Source organism: Neofelis nebulosa, chromosome 12 (assembly GCF_028018385.1).
Source record: "Neofelis nebulosa isolate mNeoNeb1 chromosome 12, mNeoNeb1.pri, whole genome shotgun sequence".
NCBI classification, from domain to species: Eukaryota; Metazoa; Chordata; class Mammalia; order Carnivora; family Felidae; genus Neofelis; species Neofelis nebulosa.
In genome coordinates this window covers 69,998,107-70,018,504 of record NC_080793.1, presented here as the reverse complement: position 1 = coordinate 70,018,504, position 20,398 = coordinate 69,998,107, and the positions used below count along the sequence as shown (strand labels likewise).

The 20,398-nt window shown below is 39.7% G+C and overlaps 1 protein-coding gene and 1 non-coding gene across 3 annotated transcripts in view; both read right to left on the bottom strand.

Annotated features, from left to right (window-relative positions):
* Positions 1-20,398, bottom strand: part of SLC28A3 (solute carrier family 28 member 3) — a 57,910-nt gene that overhangs the window by 28,062 nt on the left and 9,450 nt on the right. For both annotated transcript variants that reach the window (XR_009251770.1, XM_058695576.1), the window contains exons 2-4: positions 8,585-8,668; positions 3,700-3,782; positions 480-571 (exon numbers count right to left, since the gene is read on the bottom strand). Coding sequence is in view for 1 of the 2 variants with exons in the window: in XM_058695576.1 (XP_058551559.1) it covers positions 480-571; positions 3,700-3,782; positions 8,585-8,668 (259 nt within the window). In the remaining variant the exon portion in view is untranslated. The remainder of the gene's footprint in view (positions 1-479; positions 572-3,699; positions 3,783-8,584; positions 8,669-20,398) is intronic.
* LOC131492255 (U6 spliceosomal RNA) lies at positions 6,682-6,786 on the bottom strand. The gene has a single exon (XR_009251962.1). It is a non-coding gene; the product is annotated as a U6 spliceosomal RNA (small nuclear RNA).

Here is a 20,398-nt window from a genome sequence, read left to right as displayed (position 1 = left end):
AGAACTCTTTGCTTTGGAGGGAGTAAAAATAGGGGACCTGCTCATCTATGAAGATAGCATGGTCTTGCTTTCAGGCAGGAGGGGTGACCTGCATGACCCTAGGCTCCTGCTCACATTGCATTTGCATGAAGTATTAATTGCTTATATTGTCCCCTGTGATTAGGTCCCCATCTTGTGTTTATCACCATGTTTTCTAGTTACCTGGATTTGCATGAACTAGCCCTTAAATCCATATCACAACAACCAAGGCTGTAAGAGTAGGGAACCTAATTAGATGCTAGCTACATAAACCAAACAGGGAAACAATCTGCATAGGCAACCACAGTTGAGACCCACCACTCAGGAGCTTCTGGATTAACTTCTCTGGATTCACCAAGGTCCAGGGGTAACAGAAAGATTTATTTTTTTTCTATAGAAAGCTACTATTTGGAATATTCTCAAACAAAGACACTGGCACCCACCCCCCTTTTGTTATTTACCTACTATTAAGATGCCCCAGAGGATGTACTGAAGGATGGTTTTGTGTTTCTTATAAAAATCACAAACTGTATCATACTTCCTTTCCAGATACCTGTAACAACACAAGAGCAAAAAGGCAGGCAGAGGTAACATCAAAAACATGAAATAAACTGACATACTAAGCTAGATGAGGCTTTGTAAATCAAGCAAGCAAACAAACAGATGGATGAAGTGGATGTCCTACAAAATAGAAATGGGATACTCATCTCCTTTTAGACTATAATCAGCCATAGCTTGGATCAATGTTTGCTGCGTGGATGTGCCAAGCCCTGAGGGCTTACAGAGATGCAGAAAACATGCTTCTGAAAACAGAGCAGGAGAGATGGATAACTAACCAAAAGCTGGAAATAAATGGTAGGAGAAGACTGTTTCTCACGGGACTATGTGGGCCTCTGATAGCTTTTAAGCCACGGATATGAAACGTTGATTTAAGGAATTGTCATCCCTTTTGGTCTCACAAAGTTTGAGTAAGTTGGTGGTTCCCTGTCCTGGCTCACCTTGTTTTTTAGTGGGAGACTGACAGATTTCACTGGGTGCTTGAAATATAAAGGAGGATTTTGTGGATTTCAGAGCTATTAGCCAGCAAGTTGTAAGGTAGCTTTCTCAAAAGTTCTGGCATTGTTGGCACATCTTTGTTCCTGTCCAGAGCTTTGTTAGGGGGTGGTGGGTAGTGAGTGAGCAATATGTGGATCTGGGCACTTGTGCTGGGGGGATGGTGGCCATCAGCAAGTGACTTTGGAGGGGCCCAGGCCCATACCCACAATGACCATGCTCTGCTTCTCCCAGGGTTCTCCTGGTTCCCTCTGTGCCTCCCCTGAGGTCTGGCTTCCATACATTTGCCTCTTTTCTCACTGCCCCTTCTAACAGAGACCTCTTCTCCCAATGGAGGAAGGAATTTATTCACACAATCATTGCCACTTCTAGGTCACTTCTAGTCCTATGTAGGAGATTCCTCATCTCTGGGGTTCCAAAGGACTCACTTGCAAATGCCTCCACTTGTCCATTTTGCAATAGCTGTGCGTCCATGTCCAAGTCTCGGCCCCTGTGCAAGTTTCAGGGCACAGCCCAAGCCCCTTGCTCCAACAACACCTTCTTGCATCTCCTTGAACAGAGTCATTCCTCTGTGCTTTACTCCTACTGTCTCCTTTGATTTCATTTTGTGATAAAGGCTTGACTGGCTAACTTCCTGGAGAGCAGATGTGAGCCCAATGGCACTAGGACCTTGGACATTAGTGTGCTTGATGGGCATTTGTTGAATTACTAGATAAATGAAGTGGGAGTGTGTGTTGCTTATTTGGAATAGTATGCTACAGCTGTGGGTTAGGACCCATTAGTGGGTTGCGAAGGCACAGTGTGTGACACTCATCTTTATTTTATTTTATTTATTTATTTTTTTTGATTTTTTAAAACTTTTTTTTAACATTTATTTATTTTTGAGACAGAGAGAGAGCATGAACAGGGGAGGGGCAGAGAGAGAGGGAGACACAGAATCTGAAACAGGCTCCAGGCTCTGAGCTGTCAGCACAGAGCCTGACACGGGGCTCGAACTCACGGACTGTGAGATCATGACCTGAGCCGAAGTCAGCCGCTTAACCAACTGAGCCACCCAGGTGCCCCTTATTTTATTTTTTAAATAAATGTACAGCTTTTATTATTTTTTAAATTTTATTTATTTATTTTGAGAGAGAAAGGGAGGAGCAGGGGCAGAGAGGGGAGGGCGGAGGGAGAGCGAGAGCGAGAGCGAGAGCGAGAGAGAGAGAGAGAGAGAGAGAGAATACCAAGCAAGGATTCTCCACACTGACAGTGCAGAGCCCAACACAGGGCTTGAATCCATGAGCCATGAGATCATGACCTGAGCAGAGATCAAGAGTCAGACGCTTAACTGACTGAGCCACCCAGATGCCCTGACACCCATCTTTAATAAGAAAGAATAGGACTGATAAGAGCATATCACTCACAGTAATGATGTCTTATTTCATGAAAACTTTGGTGTTGTGTATGTGTGTGAATACATGTACTGAGAATTGGAAACACTGATCCAGAAGATATTGAGGGAATCAAAGTTCAGTAAAGACTAAATTTTCATCATCTAATTTAGGAAAGGTTGATGATGCATCATCTTCAGTTTCTGATAGTGTTTCAAAGTGGCAGCGGTGGAGGGCGACATTTCATTGGACACATTCATATACTTTGGGTTGGATTGATCAGATTCTTTAATTGCAGGGAATATGTGTGGTCCATGACAGCTCACACTGCATAAAATAAAGTAGCTAGAAATAGAGGCTTCGGCCATTTGGTTATCATGGCTAGGCAACTCCCAGCCTCTTGGTGATTGCTTCCATCCCATTAACAGTAGTGAAACCTGACCACCCAAGAGAATTACTCAGCCCCTGGAGTCAGAGGTCCGTAAAGCATAATGAAAGATGGAACAAAGCTCAGGTTTCTGAGGTACTAAATATTTTTGATGATGTAAATGTGACAAGAGCTTTTAATCTTAATTCTGACCAACTCCAGAGATATCTTCTGATGCATAAAAATAAAGTTCTTCAGAGACATAGAAATTTAAACAAAATTTAAATAGGAATTTAGAAACTTGATAAATACTTGAGTGTTATGACAGAGTACCAGACAATCCTGGGCTAGGAATCAGAAGCTGACATTAAGTTATCTTTGTTCCTCTCTAGCTAACCTTGAGTAAGTCACTTTTCTGAGCTTCATTTTCCTGGTCAAAAAAATAAAAATAATTTGCCTCTCTTACCTCATGGGCAGTAAGAACTTGGAATACCTTCAGGATACTACAGTCAGAGCAAGTTTGTTGGGACTTAATGTGGATTGGGTTTTGAGAAATCAATTGCTTATTGATTGACACTGAGAAGATGAATTAACTACTTTTGCATGGACTGGAGCAATTAGTTGGTAATTTATGCCTTTAATTAGAAGACTGTCCTGGATATTGGCTTCCCAGGACATTAGCAGTTTGAATTTACCATGGTGATTATCATAGAGATCCATTAATTTTTCTGGAAATGGTGTTGGGCGGGTAGTGGGGAAGGGAAATGGGTGGTAGTGGTGGTAATATCCAATAAATAATAATAAATGTTTAAAATTAGATGAAGATAAAACAAAGTGGCAAAACCAAAAAGGAGGTCAGTATGGTTATTTCTCCGTTTAAACCTGTACCCTTTTTGATGTGCCTCTGGATCATCCTCCACATCTTCTTTGTTTCTTAAAGAATCCTGCTCAATGGTGACCTGCTCTTCGTCCTGGAAATCAAACATTGCAGCAGAGATGAAATAATGAGAATTCTGGGCATAATGAACCCTGATCTCTTTTTGCTTAGAATTTTGGCAAAGGACTTTTTTTATGGACTGCATTTAATTTTATTTTTTTAATTTTAAATATTTATTTATTTTAATATAATTTATTGTCAAATTGGCTAACATACAGTGTGTAAAGTGTGCTCTTGGTTTTGGGTAGATTCCCATGGTTCATCGCTTCCATAACAACACCTAGTGTTCAACCCAACAAGTGCCCTCCTCAATTCCCATCACCCATTTTCCCCTATCCCCCAGCCCCCCAGCCCTATCAACCCTCAGTCTGTTCTCTGTATTTAAGAGTCTCTTATGGTTTGCCTCCCTCCCTCTCTGTTTGTAACTATTTTTTTCCTTTCCCTTCCCCCATGGTCTTCTGTTAAATTTCTCAAGATCCACATGAGTGAAAACATATGATATTTGTCTTTCTCTGACTTATTTCACTCAGCGTAATATCTTCTAGTTCCATTCACGTTGCTGCAAATGGCATGATTTCATTCTTTTTCATTGGCAAAGGACTTTCTAAAGGTCTTTTAAAATTATTATGCAAGAAGATAGCTTCTATTATCTACTTGCGCATTTTTCCCTTTACACAAAAACTACAGGATCACACTTCTCTCTCCTTTTTCTTCCAAAGGAGCTGTTGGTATTTTCTTCTTTCCTTTAGGGAATAGGCTCATATCTATGCTTTTTGCTCCTTTCTCTACTGTAATCATTCAACCCCTGCTCTGTTCTCAGGCAAGTGCTAAATGAAGTTTATATCAGAGGCTGTATAAATCTCCTTTTAAACTCTGTCAACCCTGTTTTCCAAAGGACTGAGACCAAGGCTGGCTTTATTTTCCTGACAGCCCAAAGCTTGGCCTGCAGATGTGACCACTAGCCTAGTATCATCAAGAACTGATTAACTTTCCCTTGGGAACTAGGGTCCTATCAGTTGGGCTAAAGGGAAGTATTTCCTTTTGTTAGCTAACCCTTGCTCTAATTAATGAAGTATATACCTGGGCTATCTTTCTAGATACTGTTTGAACTCAAAAAAATTTTTTTTCAATGTTTATTTTTGAGAAACAGAGAGAGAGACAGAGTGCGAGTGGGGGAGGGGCAGAGAGAGAGAGAAAGAGAGGGAGACACAGAATCCAAAGCAGGCTCCAGGCTCCGAGTTGCCAGCACAGAGCCCGACATGGGGCTTGAACTCACAAGCTGCGAGATCATGACCAGAGCCAAAGGTGGACACTTAACCGACTGAACCACCTGGTGCCACCCCCGCCCCCCACTGTTTGAACTTTTAAATATCCATGACCCGTCCTGTTCTCAGGATAGCATAGAGGATTTCCTGCCTTCCACCACTTTGCAATAATATCTCAAATAGGTCCAGCTACCGTAAGCAATGGTGAGGGAAAGTGGCAAAGAAGGATGCAAATGCGGAGCGGTTTGAATGTGCTGTAAGACAGATAAAGTCATATCTCAGCTTTTATTTTCTGTCATAGCCCAGGTGGCCATTGATTGATCTGGACTGTAAGAGAATTCCTCGAAATAAGTCACAAGCATATCTCTGAGCTGAAAGGATTCTCAAAGATCATGGTGTCCTTTGCTGCCAAACTCCATTATACTTTACATTTAGACTAACTTCATTTTCTGGTGAAGGATAACAGAAGGAGAGACCAGTGGGGTCCAAGCTGCAGCTGCTGAGGATAGGGGTAGAGATAAGCCTTATTCATTTCATTCCCATCTAACACCTAGCTTAGCCAGTAGTTAAAGTTTGACAATTATTTGACTTAATTAATCATGATTATTATTTTCTTACAGTGAAATTGTCTCAAGTTACCTACTATCAATGGAATGCCTGGCATTAACTATTCTCTTTTATTCCCACACCCATTCCCATCTTTATTTGTTTGTTTAATTAATGTTTACCTATCAGATTGGTAAAGATTTTTTCTTTTTCAAAAATCGTAATTCCAGTATAATTAACACACAGTGTTATATTAATTTCAGGTGTATAATATAGTGATTCAACAATTCCAGTGCTCATCATGGTAAGTGTAGTCTTAATTCCCTTCACCTGTTTCACCCATGCCTCACCCACCTCCCCTCTGGTAACTACCAGTTCTCTATAGTTAAGAGCATGTTTTTTGGCTTGTCTCTTTTTTTCTTTGTTCATTTCTTTTGCTTGCTAAATTTCACATATGAGTGAAATCATATGGTATTTGTCTTTCTCTGGCTGACTTATTTCAGTTGGCATTATACTCTCTAGATCCATCCATGTTGCTGCAAATGACAAGATTTCATTCTTTTTATGGCTGAGTAATATTCCATTATCTATCTATGTATCTGTGTATCTATCTATCTCACCTCTTCTTCAACCATTCTTCTATCAGTGGACACGTGGGCTGCTTCCATAGTTTGGCTTTGTAAATAATGCTGCAATAAACATAGAGGTGTATGTATCCCTTTGATTTAGCGTTTTCATATTCTTTGGGCAAATACCCAGTAGTGTAATTACTGGCTCATATGGTAATTCTATTTTTAAGTGTTTGAGGAGGCTCCATACTGTTTTCCAGAGTGGCTGCACCAGTTTCCATTCCTACCAACAGTGCATGAGGGTTCCTTTTTCTCCACATCCTCGCCAACACTTGTTGTTTTTTGTGTTTTTAATGTTAGCCATTCTGACAGGTGTGAGGTGATATCTCATTGTGGTTTTATTTGCATTTCCCTGATGGTGAGTGATGTTGAGTGTCTTCTCATACGTTCATTGGCCATCTGTGTCTTTAGAGAAATGTCTGTTCATGTCTTCTGCCCATTTTTTAGTTGTTTTTTTTTTGTGGGATTTGTGTGTGTGTGTGTGTGTGTGTGTTAAAAATATGGGAGCTTCATGAATTTGCATGTCATCCTTGTGCAGGGGCCTGCCAGTCTTCTTCCTGTCATTCCAATTTTATATGTGTGCTACCACAGTGAGCACCCATCCTCATCTTTAAAACAAACCGAAAACAACAACAACAAAACCTCCTTGACCCCATAGTCATAGGACATCTACCCTCCCTCCTTCTCTTCACAGCCAAACTGCTGGAGAGAGTTGCCTTTACTTTTAGTGACCCTTACATCCTACTCACTCAGTCCATTGTGATCAGGCTTCTATTGAGATGGCCTCTGCCAAGATCACCCAACGACCATTGGTGCCCAATGTGGCGGATCCTCCTCAGTCTTTATGTTCTTGTGTATAACAGTAAATTATCTAAATTTTTTTGTTTTTGATTGTTTTGTGAAACAATAAAAAAAGACTTCATTTTTTTAAAGAGCAGGTTCACAGCAAAATTGAATGATAAGGAGAAATTCCCCATATACCTGTGCCCCCGCTCATGCATAGCCTCCCCCATGATCACCGCCTCTTGTTGCAATTGATGAACCTACAGTGACACATTATCACCCAAAATGTATAGTTTACATTAGGGATCCCTCTCGGTGTTGTCCATCTTATGGGTTTGGACAAATGCATAATGACATGTATCCACCATAATAGTATCACATAGAGTAGTTTCACTGCCCCCCAAATCCTCTGTGCTTTGCCCATGTATCCCACCCTCTCCTCTTGGCAAACACTGGTCTTTTTACTGTCTCCACAGTCTTCCCTTTTCCTTCGTCATATATTTGGGATCATACAGTATGTAGTCATTTCAGACTGCCTCTTTTAATGAGTAATACATATTTAATGTTCCTCCATGTCTTTTCATGGCTTGGGGGTTCATCATATCTTTTTAGTGCTGAAAAATATTCCCTTGTCTGGATGAACCACAGTTCATTTATCTATTCACCTGCTGAAGAACATCTTGACTGCTTCCAAGTTTTGGCAATTATGAATAATGTTACTATAAACTTCTATGTGCAGGTTTTATATGGACAGAAGTATTGTTTTCTCTTGTTTTGTTGCATAAATAGGGAAATGGACACTTTTTTATAATATATTAAGTAAAATAGACAGTAAGAATATGGATAGCATGATCCCAATATAAGTGACATGTGCATGGCAATGTATATTTGCACTAAAAGGCCACGTTTTAAGATGTTAGGCACTGATTTTTTCCTGGAATTATACAGGTCACTTTTTCTGTCTTCCAAATTTTGCCGCAATAATTTCCCACATATTCTACTTTAAACAAGTTATACTTTTTATCATGAGAATAACTCCCTCCAATAGATGGCTTGATATTAGGCACCCAGAATTACCCAAAAAATGATGATCTACATGAATAATCTGCTTGATTTTTAGCAACAGAAGCCTTTCTCCAAATGAGATCCTACCCAGAATTCAATATATAAAAGAAATAAAAGTAGCCTTGCGACAGAGTGCCTCAGCCTGCTGGAAGCTTAGGCATCTGAGGAACTCGAGAGGCATGATGGATAGTGTTAGAACCACATCTTAGAACCTTCTTCATCTGCCTCACTTACTTTAAAATCGAGATGCTTTGGTTTAAGCCAGTGCTTTATGCTTTGCGATGGGAGTTTGGCATCTGTAATAGTGACGTGTCCGAGAAAGCCTATGTACTCTCGCCAGCAGAAAACTCTGGGGACAGGTGTACAAACAAAATCTCTTTGTTTGAGCACGTGTGTTTTCTTCACGACTCTGCCTTACACATTCTAATTACCAGTTAATTCATTCCTCCGAGTGCCAGCTGAGCACATGCATTCTGTCCCCACACTGTCCGTCCCTGTTGCACAGCAGTTACTATGGTAATAGATTCACTCAATCATCGCCGCCCTACCTGCTGGGTGTTTTGCACAGCTCTACACCTTAGTGAGTTGTTGTTTCTTGATGTGTTCTTTTTTTCATCGAAGTCATCTTCATTCTAAGGAAAAAGTACAGATTGCAAAAATACAATTTCAGAATCAAGAAACTCAAATGTTCTTTTCAGAAAATGGTACCAAAAGAATTTTGAGGGATGGGACAGCAAAGAGGAGGTGTTTAGATGAGTCAGCTGAAAAAAGAAAGGACCAGTGAATCTCAGGCTTATAAAGAAACAGATGATCTCTGTTCTGTTCTGATGGAAGGAATGATGTGGTCCAGCTTGAGGAAGAGAGAAAGGAGGACCAGGTGCCTCCATCTAAATCATGTGACTTTGTAATACGCAGAGAAGAGGCTAGGGGGCATCACATACCACAGGTTTCCAACTTATAAAATAAAGAAAAATGTAGGCCAGGTAGTTTTCTTCTTAGATATTAGATTTTTGAAATGCTAAAATGTGTTTTGTTTAGCTTAAAGCAATCTCTCCTAGTAATGAGAATCAGAAAATGCCTTCTTTTGTCAAGCTGTCTTGATTTTACATTTTGGATGGGAGTCAGCTGTTCTCTTGGAGGAGTGTCCTTACCCCTGAGCTGCTGTTTTGACATATGACTGACACCCCCTCGCTCATTGCTCTTTTACCTGTTTTGAGGGAGTCCAATCTTTCTCCCATCTCATCCCAACTTGCCTTCATAAGGTAATTCGTTCCACGTAAGGCAACAAGGTAGATAAACCGTGTCAGGTAGGTCCCCATAGCTTTCCAGGAAATGTATCCTGCTTGGCCTGTTGGCTGTGACCTTGTCTTTGAAAGAAGAACAAGTGTATGACTTTGATATTAACTTTAGATCTGTCTGGCCCCAAGGATCTATAAAAATTACAATTCCAACTCGTGTTGCATTTTCCACCTATTAAAATACAAGAGTGTATAAAATGTGGATAAAATCTAACTTGCAGCGTACATGTGATTTATGCATAAAAGCCTGGTTGCCTCAGTGCCTTTTTGTGTCACAGCTGCATATCTTACTTTAGCCCAGTGCCTCCCACACATCATTAGTTGCTGTTGCTAATGATCAGTTGTTGAATGAATGAACCACAGAAATTTTGATGTTGCATTAACTGGTATGGCATAATACAGCTGAGTATTTGGTAAAAAATATAGTAGGGGGCTCTGTGTATGGTATGGAAAGATGACAAAGCTTGCTGATTGGGGTGGGCTAGTGGGCACTCAGGGACTCATTTTACTATTCTCACTTTCATGGATGCTGAAAATTTTAAAATAAAAATGAATACGTAAATAAAGCTGAAAAGTTACAAGTACAGCAAAACCTTGGTTTGTGAGCATAATTCTTTCTTTCTGGAAACATGTTTGTAATCCAAAGCACTTGTATATCAAAGCAAATTTCAAGAACCATTGGCTCAGTTGTGATCATGTGATGTTTGGCATCACATACTACTTTTATTACGAGACATCACTCGTTTATCAAGGTAAAATTTATTAGAAATATTTGCTCATCTTGTGGAACACCCACAAAAAAAGCTACTCACAATCCAAGGTTTTACTATAAAACCCAGTGTAAGTTGGTGGAAATACAGGGCACAGGTAACAGAAGGTGTTGGTCCTTGGGGTCCCTAATTCCATGTGTGATGCTTTGCAGCCTCAGTTTACCCATCTATACCATAGTTTTGATTCAGTGTTCTTATGATCCCTTCCAGAATCCTGACATTTTCTGGGACCTTCTTGGTAATTCCTGCTAATTCTTGATTACTCCTGCCACCTGGTGGCAGAATCTGAAACTTGTGGAACACAAGGATGAAATAGGAAATGGGGTGTGTGTGTGTGTGTGTGGTTGTGTGTTGTGTTTGGGGGTGGGGTAGAGTAGATGTAAGTGTTGAGAAGGGCACCTGTGGACGTATTCTGTAACATGTAATGGATTGTTTTACCTCTGGTAAAGTGTACGCCTTGGCTTTTTAACGTTTTCAGGAAGAACAATGTCTATCATTTGAGGATTTCCAACAGAAACCATGGGGGTGTTGTGGGTGTTGATTGGCGCTAGAAAAATAACCCTTAAGACATTGTTTTGCTTTGTCTTATTGCTTCTTGTCAAATTGCAGTCATAGGGCCTGAATGGGTGGTCGGTCCATAATTACTTCTTGGCCTGTTGTTTTTGACCATCTACTTAGCAATTCAGATTACTAGATACATTAGTATAGATTACTAGATATCTTAGTACACTGAACTACAATGAATATTGTGTTCTAAATGCAAGCTTGTCACTCCACTGAATGGGTGACAATATTGTGGTGTTGTGTATGAGTATTTGTAAGCAGCTTACAGCATGCCATGTAATTTCTCTTGTTAGGTTAGTTGCTGGGTGTACTCCATTCTGGCTTGAGATGCTCTGAATGGCAGATCCTTGAGCCTGGGGTTCCATCCTGAACTTTCCATGCTGTTCGAACAACTACAGGTCCACAGTGGGTGTTGCAGTGAGTACAGATGGACAGAGATGTTTAAAATTATTTATTTATTTATTTATTTATTTATTTATTTATTTATTCCTTTCAGTTTCTAAGCCATTCAACCTCTAAAACATGAGAAATCACTGAAACCATTTCCTCCCCATCTACTTAAGGTATTTCCCTTCTATAGAATTATAGCTGAACATGTAGCCACCCAGAAAAATGGCGACATTTCCACTTATAATTAGATTCTGGCCAATGAAGTACAAATAGATGTGGTACCCTGAGTGGGGCAGCTCAGGAATATGCCTTAAGAGATGGCTGGCAGGTGCTCTTTGTCCCTTACATTTTTTCCTACATCATGCTGCCTTGTGTGTGGATGGCTCCAGCCAGGCCATGAACATGAACACAAGAGCCCCATCCTGGGGATGTTAGAGCAGTGAGTGAGTTGTAGGGCTCTTGGGTTCCTAAAACCCAGAGTAGTGCTTCCACTCCAGCTCTATACTACCTACTTCCCGACCTTTATCTGCAGGATACAAGCTTCTCCCTTGTTACTTTTGGTTTTGTTTTTATTTGCACCTGGATTGATATAATACATAGTAGGTACACGACACAAGGTTAAACTCTTTGAAGTCCTGTGATCCAATGATCTCCATTTTTACAGATGAAGAAACTAAGGCAAACATAAGTGCATTGCATGACTCAGGTTATATAACCAGGATAGCCAAGATGGGATCTGAACTCAGACCGTCCAGCCCCAGACTATCATGCCTGTAGAGTTTAGACCTCAGGGCAGGACCCTTTGGTCTTGGGAATGTCTAAAGAGATAGTGGTAAACCCTAGAGGAGAAAGCAGGAAAAACCTCTCTGACCTCAGCTGCAGCAATTTCTTACTTGACACATCCCCAAAGGCAAGGGAATTAAAAGCAAAAATGAACTATTGGGACCTCATGAAGATAAAAAGATCTAGCAATTCCACTTCTGGATATTTATCTGAAGAAAACAAAAACACTAACTCAAAAAGATATATGCACCCTTATGTTTATTGCAGCATTATTTACAATAGTCAAGACATGGAAGCAATCTAAGTGTGCATCGATAGACAAACGGATAAGGAAGACGTCATCTATATCTATAGCCAACAGAATATTATGCAGCTATAAAAAGGATGAGATTATGCCATTTGGGACAACATGAATGGACCTACAGGGTAGTATGCTAAGTGAGATAAGCCAGACAGAGAAAGAGAAACTGTATGATTTCACTTATATGTGGACTCTAAAAAACAAAACAAATGAATAAGTAAATAAACAAAAAGCAGAATCAAACCCATAAATACAGAGAACAAACGGATGGTTGCTAGAGGGGAGCAGAGTGGGGGGTTGGGCAAAATGGGTGAAGAGGAATGGGAGACGCAGGCTTCCAGTTATGGAATGAATAAGTCATGTGCATAAAAGGTACAGCATACAGTCAATGGTAGTATAATAGTATTGAATGGTGACAGATGGTAGTTACACCTGTGAGCATAGCATAATATAGAAACTTGTAGAATCACTATGTTGTATACCTGAAATTTATGTAACATTGTGTATCATTGTGTAACATTGTGTATACTCAAAAAAAAAAAAAGAAAAGAAAAGAAAAGAAAAGAAAAGAAAAGAAAAGAAAAGAAAAGAAAAAGAAAAGAAAAGAAAAGACAAGACCAGGTAGACTTGACAGAGGTGCTGAAAGTTTCCTGAAATGCTCGTGGCCACTTTTAAACTATATTTAGGCTTTGGTGGTCATTTCTCAACCCAGGATAGTGGGCCTCTCACCCTATAGACTGGTTTTAAGTAGATGCTATTCTTTAAATACACAAGCGGGCACTTCTGCATTTGTGGACATGTCTGTCTCCGTGATTAGTCTGACACTTTCTCTTGCAACCATGTCTGCTTTGCTTACTTGGTCTCTCCCTCCCACTGTGGCCCTGATTGCACAATGTGGCTTCCATTTCTCAGTTTTTGTGGCGGGGGGTTTCTCTGCTGCAGACTGAACATCACTCTGCCAGGGGAGACTTTCTTCAACCTTCTTTCCAGAAACTACTCTGGCCTGGTGTGCTCTGACGGTATGGTTGGTCTTGCTGAGGGGGACACTGATGGGCTTGAGCCTGGGGCAAGAACAGACACCTTCATCCCTGGAGAGACTTTCATCCTGAGTTCTGGTGGGACATACATCATGTTGGTTAATGACAGATGGGAATGGCTCATCAGGCAAATATGATGTTGATAAGGACCCTGAGGAGTCACTAGGAAGAGATTTTTTTTTTTTTCTTTTTTTTTTCAAATTTTTTTTTTCAACGTTTTTTATTTATTTTTGGGACAGAGAGAGACAGAGCATGAACGGGGGAGGGGCAGAGAGAGAGGGAGACACAGAATTGGAAACAGCCTCCAGGCTCCGAGCCATCGGCCCAGAGCCTGACGCGGGGCTCGAACTCACGGACCGCGAGATCGTGACCTGGCTGAAGTCGGACGCTTAACCGACTGCGCCACCCAGGCGCCCCGGAAGAGATTTTTTTTTTAAGTTTATTTATTTATTTTGAGTTGGGGTGCAGAGAGAGAGAAAGAGAATCACAAGCACTTATCAGCACAGAGCCCGACTCAGGGCTCTGTGAGATCATGATCTGAGCTGAAATCAAGAGTTGGATGCTTAACCTACTGAGCCACCCAGGCACCCCACTATGAAGAGCCTTAACTGGTTCTAGAGCTTGACACTTCACAGCAAGTTTTGTAAAGTGTTTGCTAAAATACCTTGGTTGGAAGGCTTTATACTATCAGAACAGATTTAGGTTGGTGATCAGATTTGCTTATTTTGTTATGTGTGTATGTGTGTGTGCCTATCTATCTATCTATCTATCTGTCTATCTACCTATCATCTATCCATCCATCCTACCTATCTCCCCATCTCTGTACATCTTTAAAGCAATCTTCCTAAGAAACAGTCAATGTGATACTTTCTGAGGACTGATGCCTTAAAATATTGCTATGGATGTCATTTGGAAAACTTGGAACTGTGTAAATATGTAAAAATCTATATTATACCCATTGGACTTTAAGCTGAGAAGCCGGATTCTCTGTCCCCTGTTCTCTGCTGAATACCATGTATATAACACAATGGCAGCACAGAAGTGCTTGGTGACTGTTTTCTGGGGAAAGATATTCCTACAGGCTTATTATAGTGAAGCTATAATTGTGTCTCTACAACTAAGTAGAGACAAAATGGTATGGGACTGCTTTCTCTACTTCTCCAAGAAGGTTACTGTATGTTCTAATATTCTATGCCTGAGATGCCTGAATGAAGGTACCAGAAATACACCTCCAATTTTTTTTTTTTTTTTGAGTTTCAAGTGACTGATTTAACTTTTCTGTCTCCATTTCTATGAACATGGAATGGGACTAGCTGGAGCAAGTGTTTCAAATAGTAACTTAAAATTCCAAAATGCAACATAAATAGATCATAGGAAGCAGCTCACCAAAAACCTGAAGACGACTGCTTTCAGGAATATTGACAAATTATCTATACTAATTGGTGCTGCATTGTGATAAAGGCTTGGGTTCCATTGCCATTTCAGGGTTCAACTCCAAGCTTAATGTCTTGAAGCCATATTTATCACCATATAGGAGTGTAACATTCATTACCTACCTAGTGCCATATATAGCAATTGACTTTTGTCAATTGACTTTTATATTAGTTTTACTGTTGAGTTTGCTACCTACTTGCTTCTCTGGGGCATTTATAGCCACTTTGCTCTCGATGGTTGAAATTCGGCATATAAAAGTCAACATCTGTTGCATGAATCTAATCTCTTCTCATTGTTTGGGAATATAGCTCCCCCTTTATTTATGTTTTACTTCATGTCAAACATTTTAAGGCCATTTACTCTATAATGTTCCCTCTAACTTGCATGGGCTTTGCCTTGGAATGATGGCATTTTCAAAGGTGGTATTCCAGAAGTCTTTGATCTTTACTTATTGTATGGCATGTGACCCTTTTGGCTCAGGTAGCCTTGTGCCTCGAGTCTCTGGTTTACAGAATCCTTAATGTAGTTCATGGGCACTAGCTAGACCATTCCTTCCTGAGATGTTCCTGTTTTTCTCACCAGCCTGTGTGGGTTTATGGACTGGATTAAGGAGCAGCAGTACGGCGAGAGGGGAAATGCCTGCTCAGCCTGTAGTTCGTCATCACATTTCCCTGGCATAATTCTCTGTCACTTCTGAATGATCTGAAGGGGGCTTTGAATTGGGTGCAAGGAAGCAGGACCACAGAACATTGATAACATTCTCCCTTTGTGATCTTTGTGAGCCAGGAGCTAGTGAAACCCCTGAGTACAGGAAAGTAGGGAAAAGCAGGGCTCTGTACCCAAATGAGAAAAATTAGGGGAAGGTTTAGAATGATCAGATTTATAAAAATAAATTTAAGCCTGCAAGTACTCCTAGAAATGGCTTCCACGGTTTTCTTAGAGAAACGTCTAGGGGAGAAACTTCAGCCAAACAAAAGATTAATGAAAAATTATGGCAAAAGGAGTGACAGTATGTTGTGAATCTATTTAATGAATTAAAACCTTAATCCAGGGATTAAGATTCCAGAAGAAATTATATACATTTTAACCCCTCACAGTGTAGAAAAGATACTCAGAACACTTAGCTGAAGAAAGAAAATAAAAGAAAAGGTAGAAGATAGGGTGAACAGGCCAATCTTCTTATCTTTTAATTTCTGAGAGCTGAACGACATTATAAGCAGCAGTGTTTTGGAAAGGTAAATGCTAAAATATATATATTCCGCTAAAATCAAGTGGTGGAAGAGAAGGAAAAAAAACCCCCAGAAATTAGAAAAATATACTAATTTTGTGATTACTTATAATCTTAAGTTCATTATAAAAGGAACCATTAAGATAACAACAAAAAAATACATCTTCAGAAGAAAACGAACAAAAATAAAGAATATGCAAACCATATGTGAAAAGATTTTTACAAAGCACAACATAAAATATGATGAGAGGAGCTAAGAACAAATACACCCATCTGGCAGATCAATGGATTCGATGGAGTCAGAGGGGGTAATAAGGACACGTAACCACACACAGACACCTTCTGATGTCTTTGAGTTTTATGATGGTGCATAAGAGACATGCATTTACTACAGTACAAACTGTACGTTGAACTTTAAATTTTGACCTCCTCTGGGTCTAGCAATATGCAGTATGATCCTCACACGTGATGCTGGGCATTGCCTAGTCAGCCATGAGATCACTAGCGTCCACAATCAATTCTGTGTCCATTCAACCACTGTTTCTCACTTCACAGTATTCAATGCATTACAGGAGATATTCAACACTTTGTTATAAAATAGGCTTCGTATTAGATGATTTTGCCCAACTCTGGGCTAACATAAGGATTCTGAGCACATTTAAGGTAGGCTAAGCTATGTTTGGTGGATGAGGTGTATTAAATGCGTTCATGACATACAATATTTTCAATTTATGATGGATTTATTGGGACATAATCCCATCATAAACTGAGGAGATTCTGTCCTGGAAATGACTCAGGGACTCAGAAAGATAAAACGTGGAGTGGTCAGGATCGTAATTGACCAAGGCTGAATACAGGATTAAAAAAAAGCAATTCAGGTGTTCCAAAAGAAACAATGGTCAGAGTACAATCTAATGCTCTGAGAAGCCTGGCTATCTGTGTACAAATGGTGTAGATTAATGTAAAGGGAATCGAGGAAGAAATATCTAGAAACACATTTCGAAAGAGGTTGATAGAACTCTTTCAGTCTATGACAGATCAAATGGGCAAAAGTAAGAATAAGGAAGACCAAGATGACAATAAATAATATGAATCTGATTAGCATCTATTGAATTATATAACTCCAATAGAAAATATATTGTGGCCAAGACTGCTAGGTGTCCCTGATATCTATCTTTCTCTATTTCCTTTAAATATAGGGCTCTGAATTTTAGCTGGGCCTGAGATTTCACAGAATAGAGGTACATTTCTGACCTCCCTGTGGCTCTGGTTGAATTCTGCCACTGTGATTGAAGCTACATGCAGCTTCTCAGAAGTGTCCCAAAGCAGGACAGTTGATGGAGCCTGTGGACTCCTTTATTATATTAATTAAATATAATATTAAAAAGGAAATAATTTTATTGAAACCTAGTAATTAAAGTATTAAAATTAATTTGTGATAGTGTATAAACATCTTTTTCAACACTTTAAAAAACAAGAAAAAAAACCCAACAAGGTCCTGTGGCAAGTGTGAATGACTGCCTTAATTTCAATGCCATGGATGTAAATTATATTTGGAGATATTTGAAACAGATATCAATTCTTTTTTTTCTACTTGTATATATTAACTCAATGTAGTGACGGTTCTTTTGCACCTTTCGCATTCATTTCAAACAAGCGGTTCTACCTCCTCTTGGTCTGTGTGATGGAGCATATTCTTCTCTGTCAGGACCACGGAAAAGGCATCCCCACTCATCTTCCACCTTGTGGATCTCTTAGTTATGAAGCAACCATAAGTACATCTGGGAGAATATGGACCTTTATTCTTACTTGCACTTGGATATCTTGGTTTTACTTCTGGGTCTGTCCCTATTATCGTCCAGAAAATCTACCAGTGGGGGAAATCAAATAATATCCAGGAATAAAGGCTTGAAATAAGCTTTGCTTTGAAATAAGCCGCAAATGAATGATGTTTAAGTATCCTGCTTAACCGGGGCTGATGTCATATGCTTTTCTAAAAGTAGTTGTTTTTCTATCAGAATTCATTAGAGTCTTGGGTTATGTTTAGAAGATGAAATGCAGATTAGCTTCCAATGTAATTCTGGTGTCAGACCAGACACGTTCATGTAGGCCAGACACTAGCAGTTGCTGCATGAAATGTCCACTGGGTGGAGCCACTTAAGGCTGTAAGATACAGGTACCATGAAGGCCAACGCTTGGCCCCACTTCTAATTCTGGCCATCTGTTAAAAGCATTAATATGCTAAAACATGGCCACAATTTTATATACTACAAATGTTTACTTCATATATTGTCTAGAATGGTTGTATGTAATAAATAAATTGAATCCTTATCAAAAAGCATTCTGCGATCACTGGCCAAGTTTAGGACAAGTTGAGCACTAAAAAGTGGAAAATATGAATAATGTCTGCAACTTACATGTGTCAAAAAATAAGATGGACTAATGGGGGGATAGAGTGTAGATGAAAAAATACATGAGAAAGCAAGTATGGTAAAATATTAATTATGGACTGTAGTTGGTGGATATATAGGTGTTTGCTATGAAATCACTTCAACTTTCTTATATGTTTAAAAATCATTATATAATGTTGCAAGAAGCAAAAAATGTTGGTAATTGATTATAAAATATGTAATAAAAGAAAGGGAATGTTAATCCAGATAGAGAAATATGATCAAAGATAAGTCTATTCTTTTCAGAAGAATGTCAGGGAAGGAATATTGAAGAAATGAAAACTCCCATTTTGCAATTCCCTAGTACTAATTGATTCAGGAAAGGGTCATCCATGGATGCAAAAACCATTGGGTGAAATGTGTTGGGGACCTGGATATTCACATAGCCTTAAATGTCACCCCGCCCCCCTACCACCCCGCCAACAGATTACTTACTAATTAATAAAGAGGGAAACATGCCTTGGTAATGGAGTGCTGTGCTCATCACCATCCTAACCAGGTCATCACCACAACAGTGGAGTTAAATTTCTACAAATGCATTATGTATATTTTTAATTTCTTTTTTACATGCAGTATTTCCAGAGCTGAAGCTACCTAAAAGTCATATAAAGATAGAACTGTACATTCCAAGACACCACTGACCTCCTGCCTGGTTGCCTTTCACTCTTATTGTAGCTGTGATATTTGTGTTGATAATTTGTGTTTGGTAAATGTGTGATTTCAGCCCGGACAAGCTGTTCTTAGAGCAATAATATAACAATGCCTGGACTCCTTCCTTACTGGGCCAGGCACAGTGCTCTGCACTTCCTCACACACTGCCATACTTAACCCTTGCTTCTCTGGTATTTGCATCTCTATCAATTCATAGATAAGCATCCTTTCTCCTTCCACTAAAAACCAGTCTTCCATCTGCACTTGCTGGCTGCTATGGTCAATGTTTGTGTGCCCCTAAAATTCACCATGTTGAAATTCTAACCTCCAAAGATGATGGTATTAGGAGATGATGCCTGTCAGGGCTAGGAGATGGTGTTTAAGTCATGAGGGTGGAACCTTCATGAATGGGAATCGTGCCCTTAGAAATGAGGTCTCACAGAGATCCCTGACCCCTTCTACCATATGAGGACACTGTGAGAAGGCATTGGTTATGAACTGGGAAGAGGGGCCTCACTAGAATGGGCCCATGCTGGTGCCTTGATCTTGGACTTCTAGCCTTCAGAACTGTGAGAAATAAATGTTTGTTGTTTATAAGCTTCCCAGCTTGTGGTATTTTGTTATAGCAGCCCAGATAAAGGCACTAGTTCCATTTTCTTGCCACATTTTGTCTCCCACTCATTCCAATATGTATTCCATTCCTACCACTCCATGGAAATCACACTTGCCCAAGTCTTTGATGGCTTTCATGTGCTTAAATCCAGTTTTCATCATCCACAAGGGATTGTTTCCTCCTTCAAATACTCTTGTCCAACTTGTGATATCACACATTGCTAGTTTCCTCTTGTCACCCAGACTTCTTCTCTATTTCCTGTACCATATCAGCCTTTCAACTCAACCCTTAATGTTACATATAGTTCCTTGGGGCTCTGTCTTAGGCATTCTCATTCACTCCTCTAACAAATATTTTTTGTGTACCTACTATGGACTAGGCAATGGTTCCTATGCTGGTTGCTGGTCTCTGTTCTCAGGGAATTTAGAAGATGCCAACCATAATAATAACACAATTAATTATTTTCTTACAATCATGATAAAGACTTAAAAAGTTCAAGTCCTGCACCTTATAATGCTTTTACAGATTGATTAGAATGAACTTGGCTGTGTCTGAAATTCCAAAGATGCATGAGGGAAACAGAAATGTTCTTAACAGCAAAACATCTTCCTATAGTTGAGAAAAAAAATAAAGAAACAAAGATACAATCTCTTTGACTCTGTCAATTGAAACTAAAATTCTTCTTATTCTCATTTCTTTCTCTGATTTGTTTTTCATAGGTAAATCGCCAGTCTGCCTAAAGGGATCAAAGGTTATTATAGATTTTTTTTTTTAATGAAAATGCATTTCATGCCAAAGCCTAAATCACCTGCAGGATGAAGTCTTATTTGTTTGGGCCTGCCT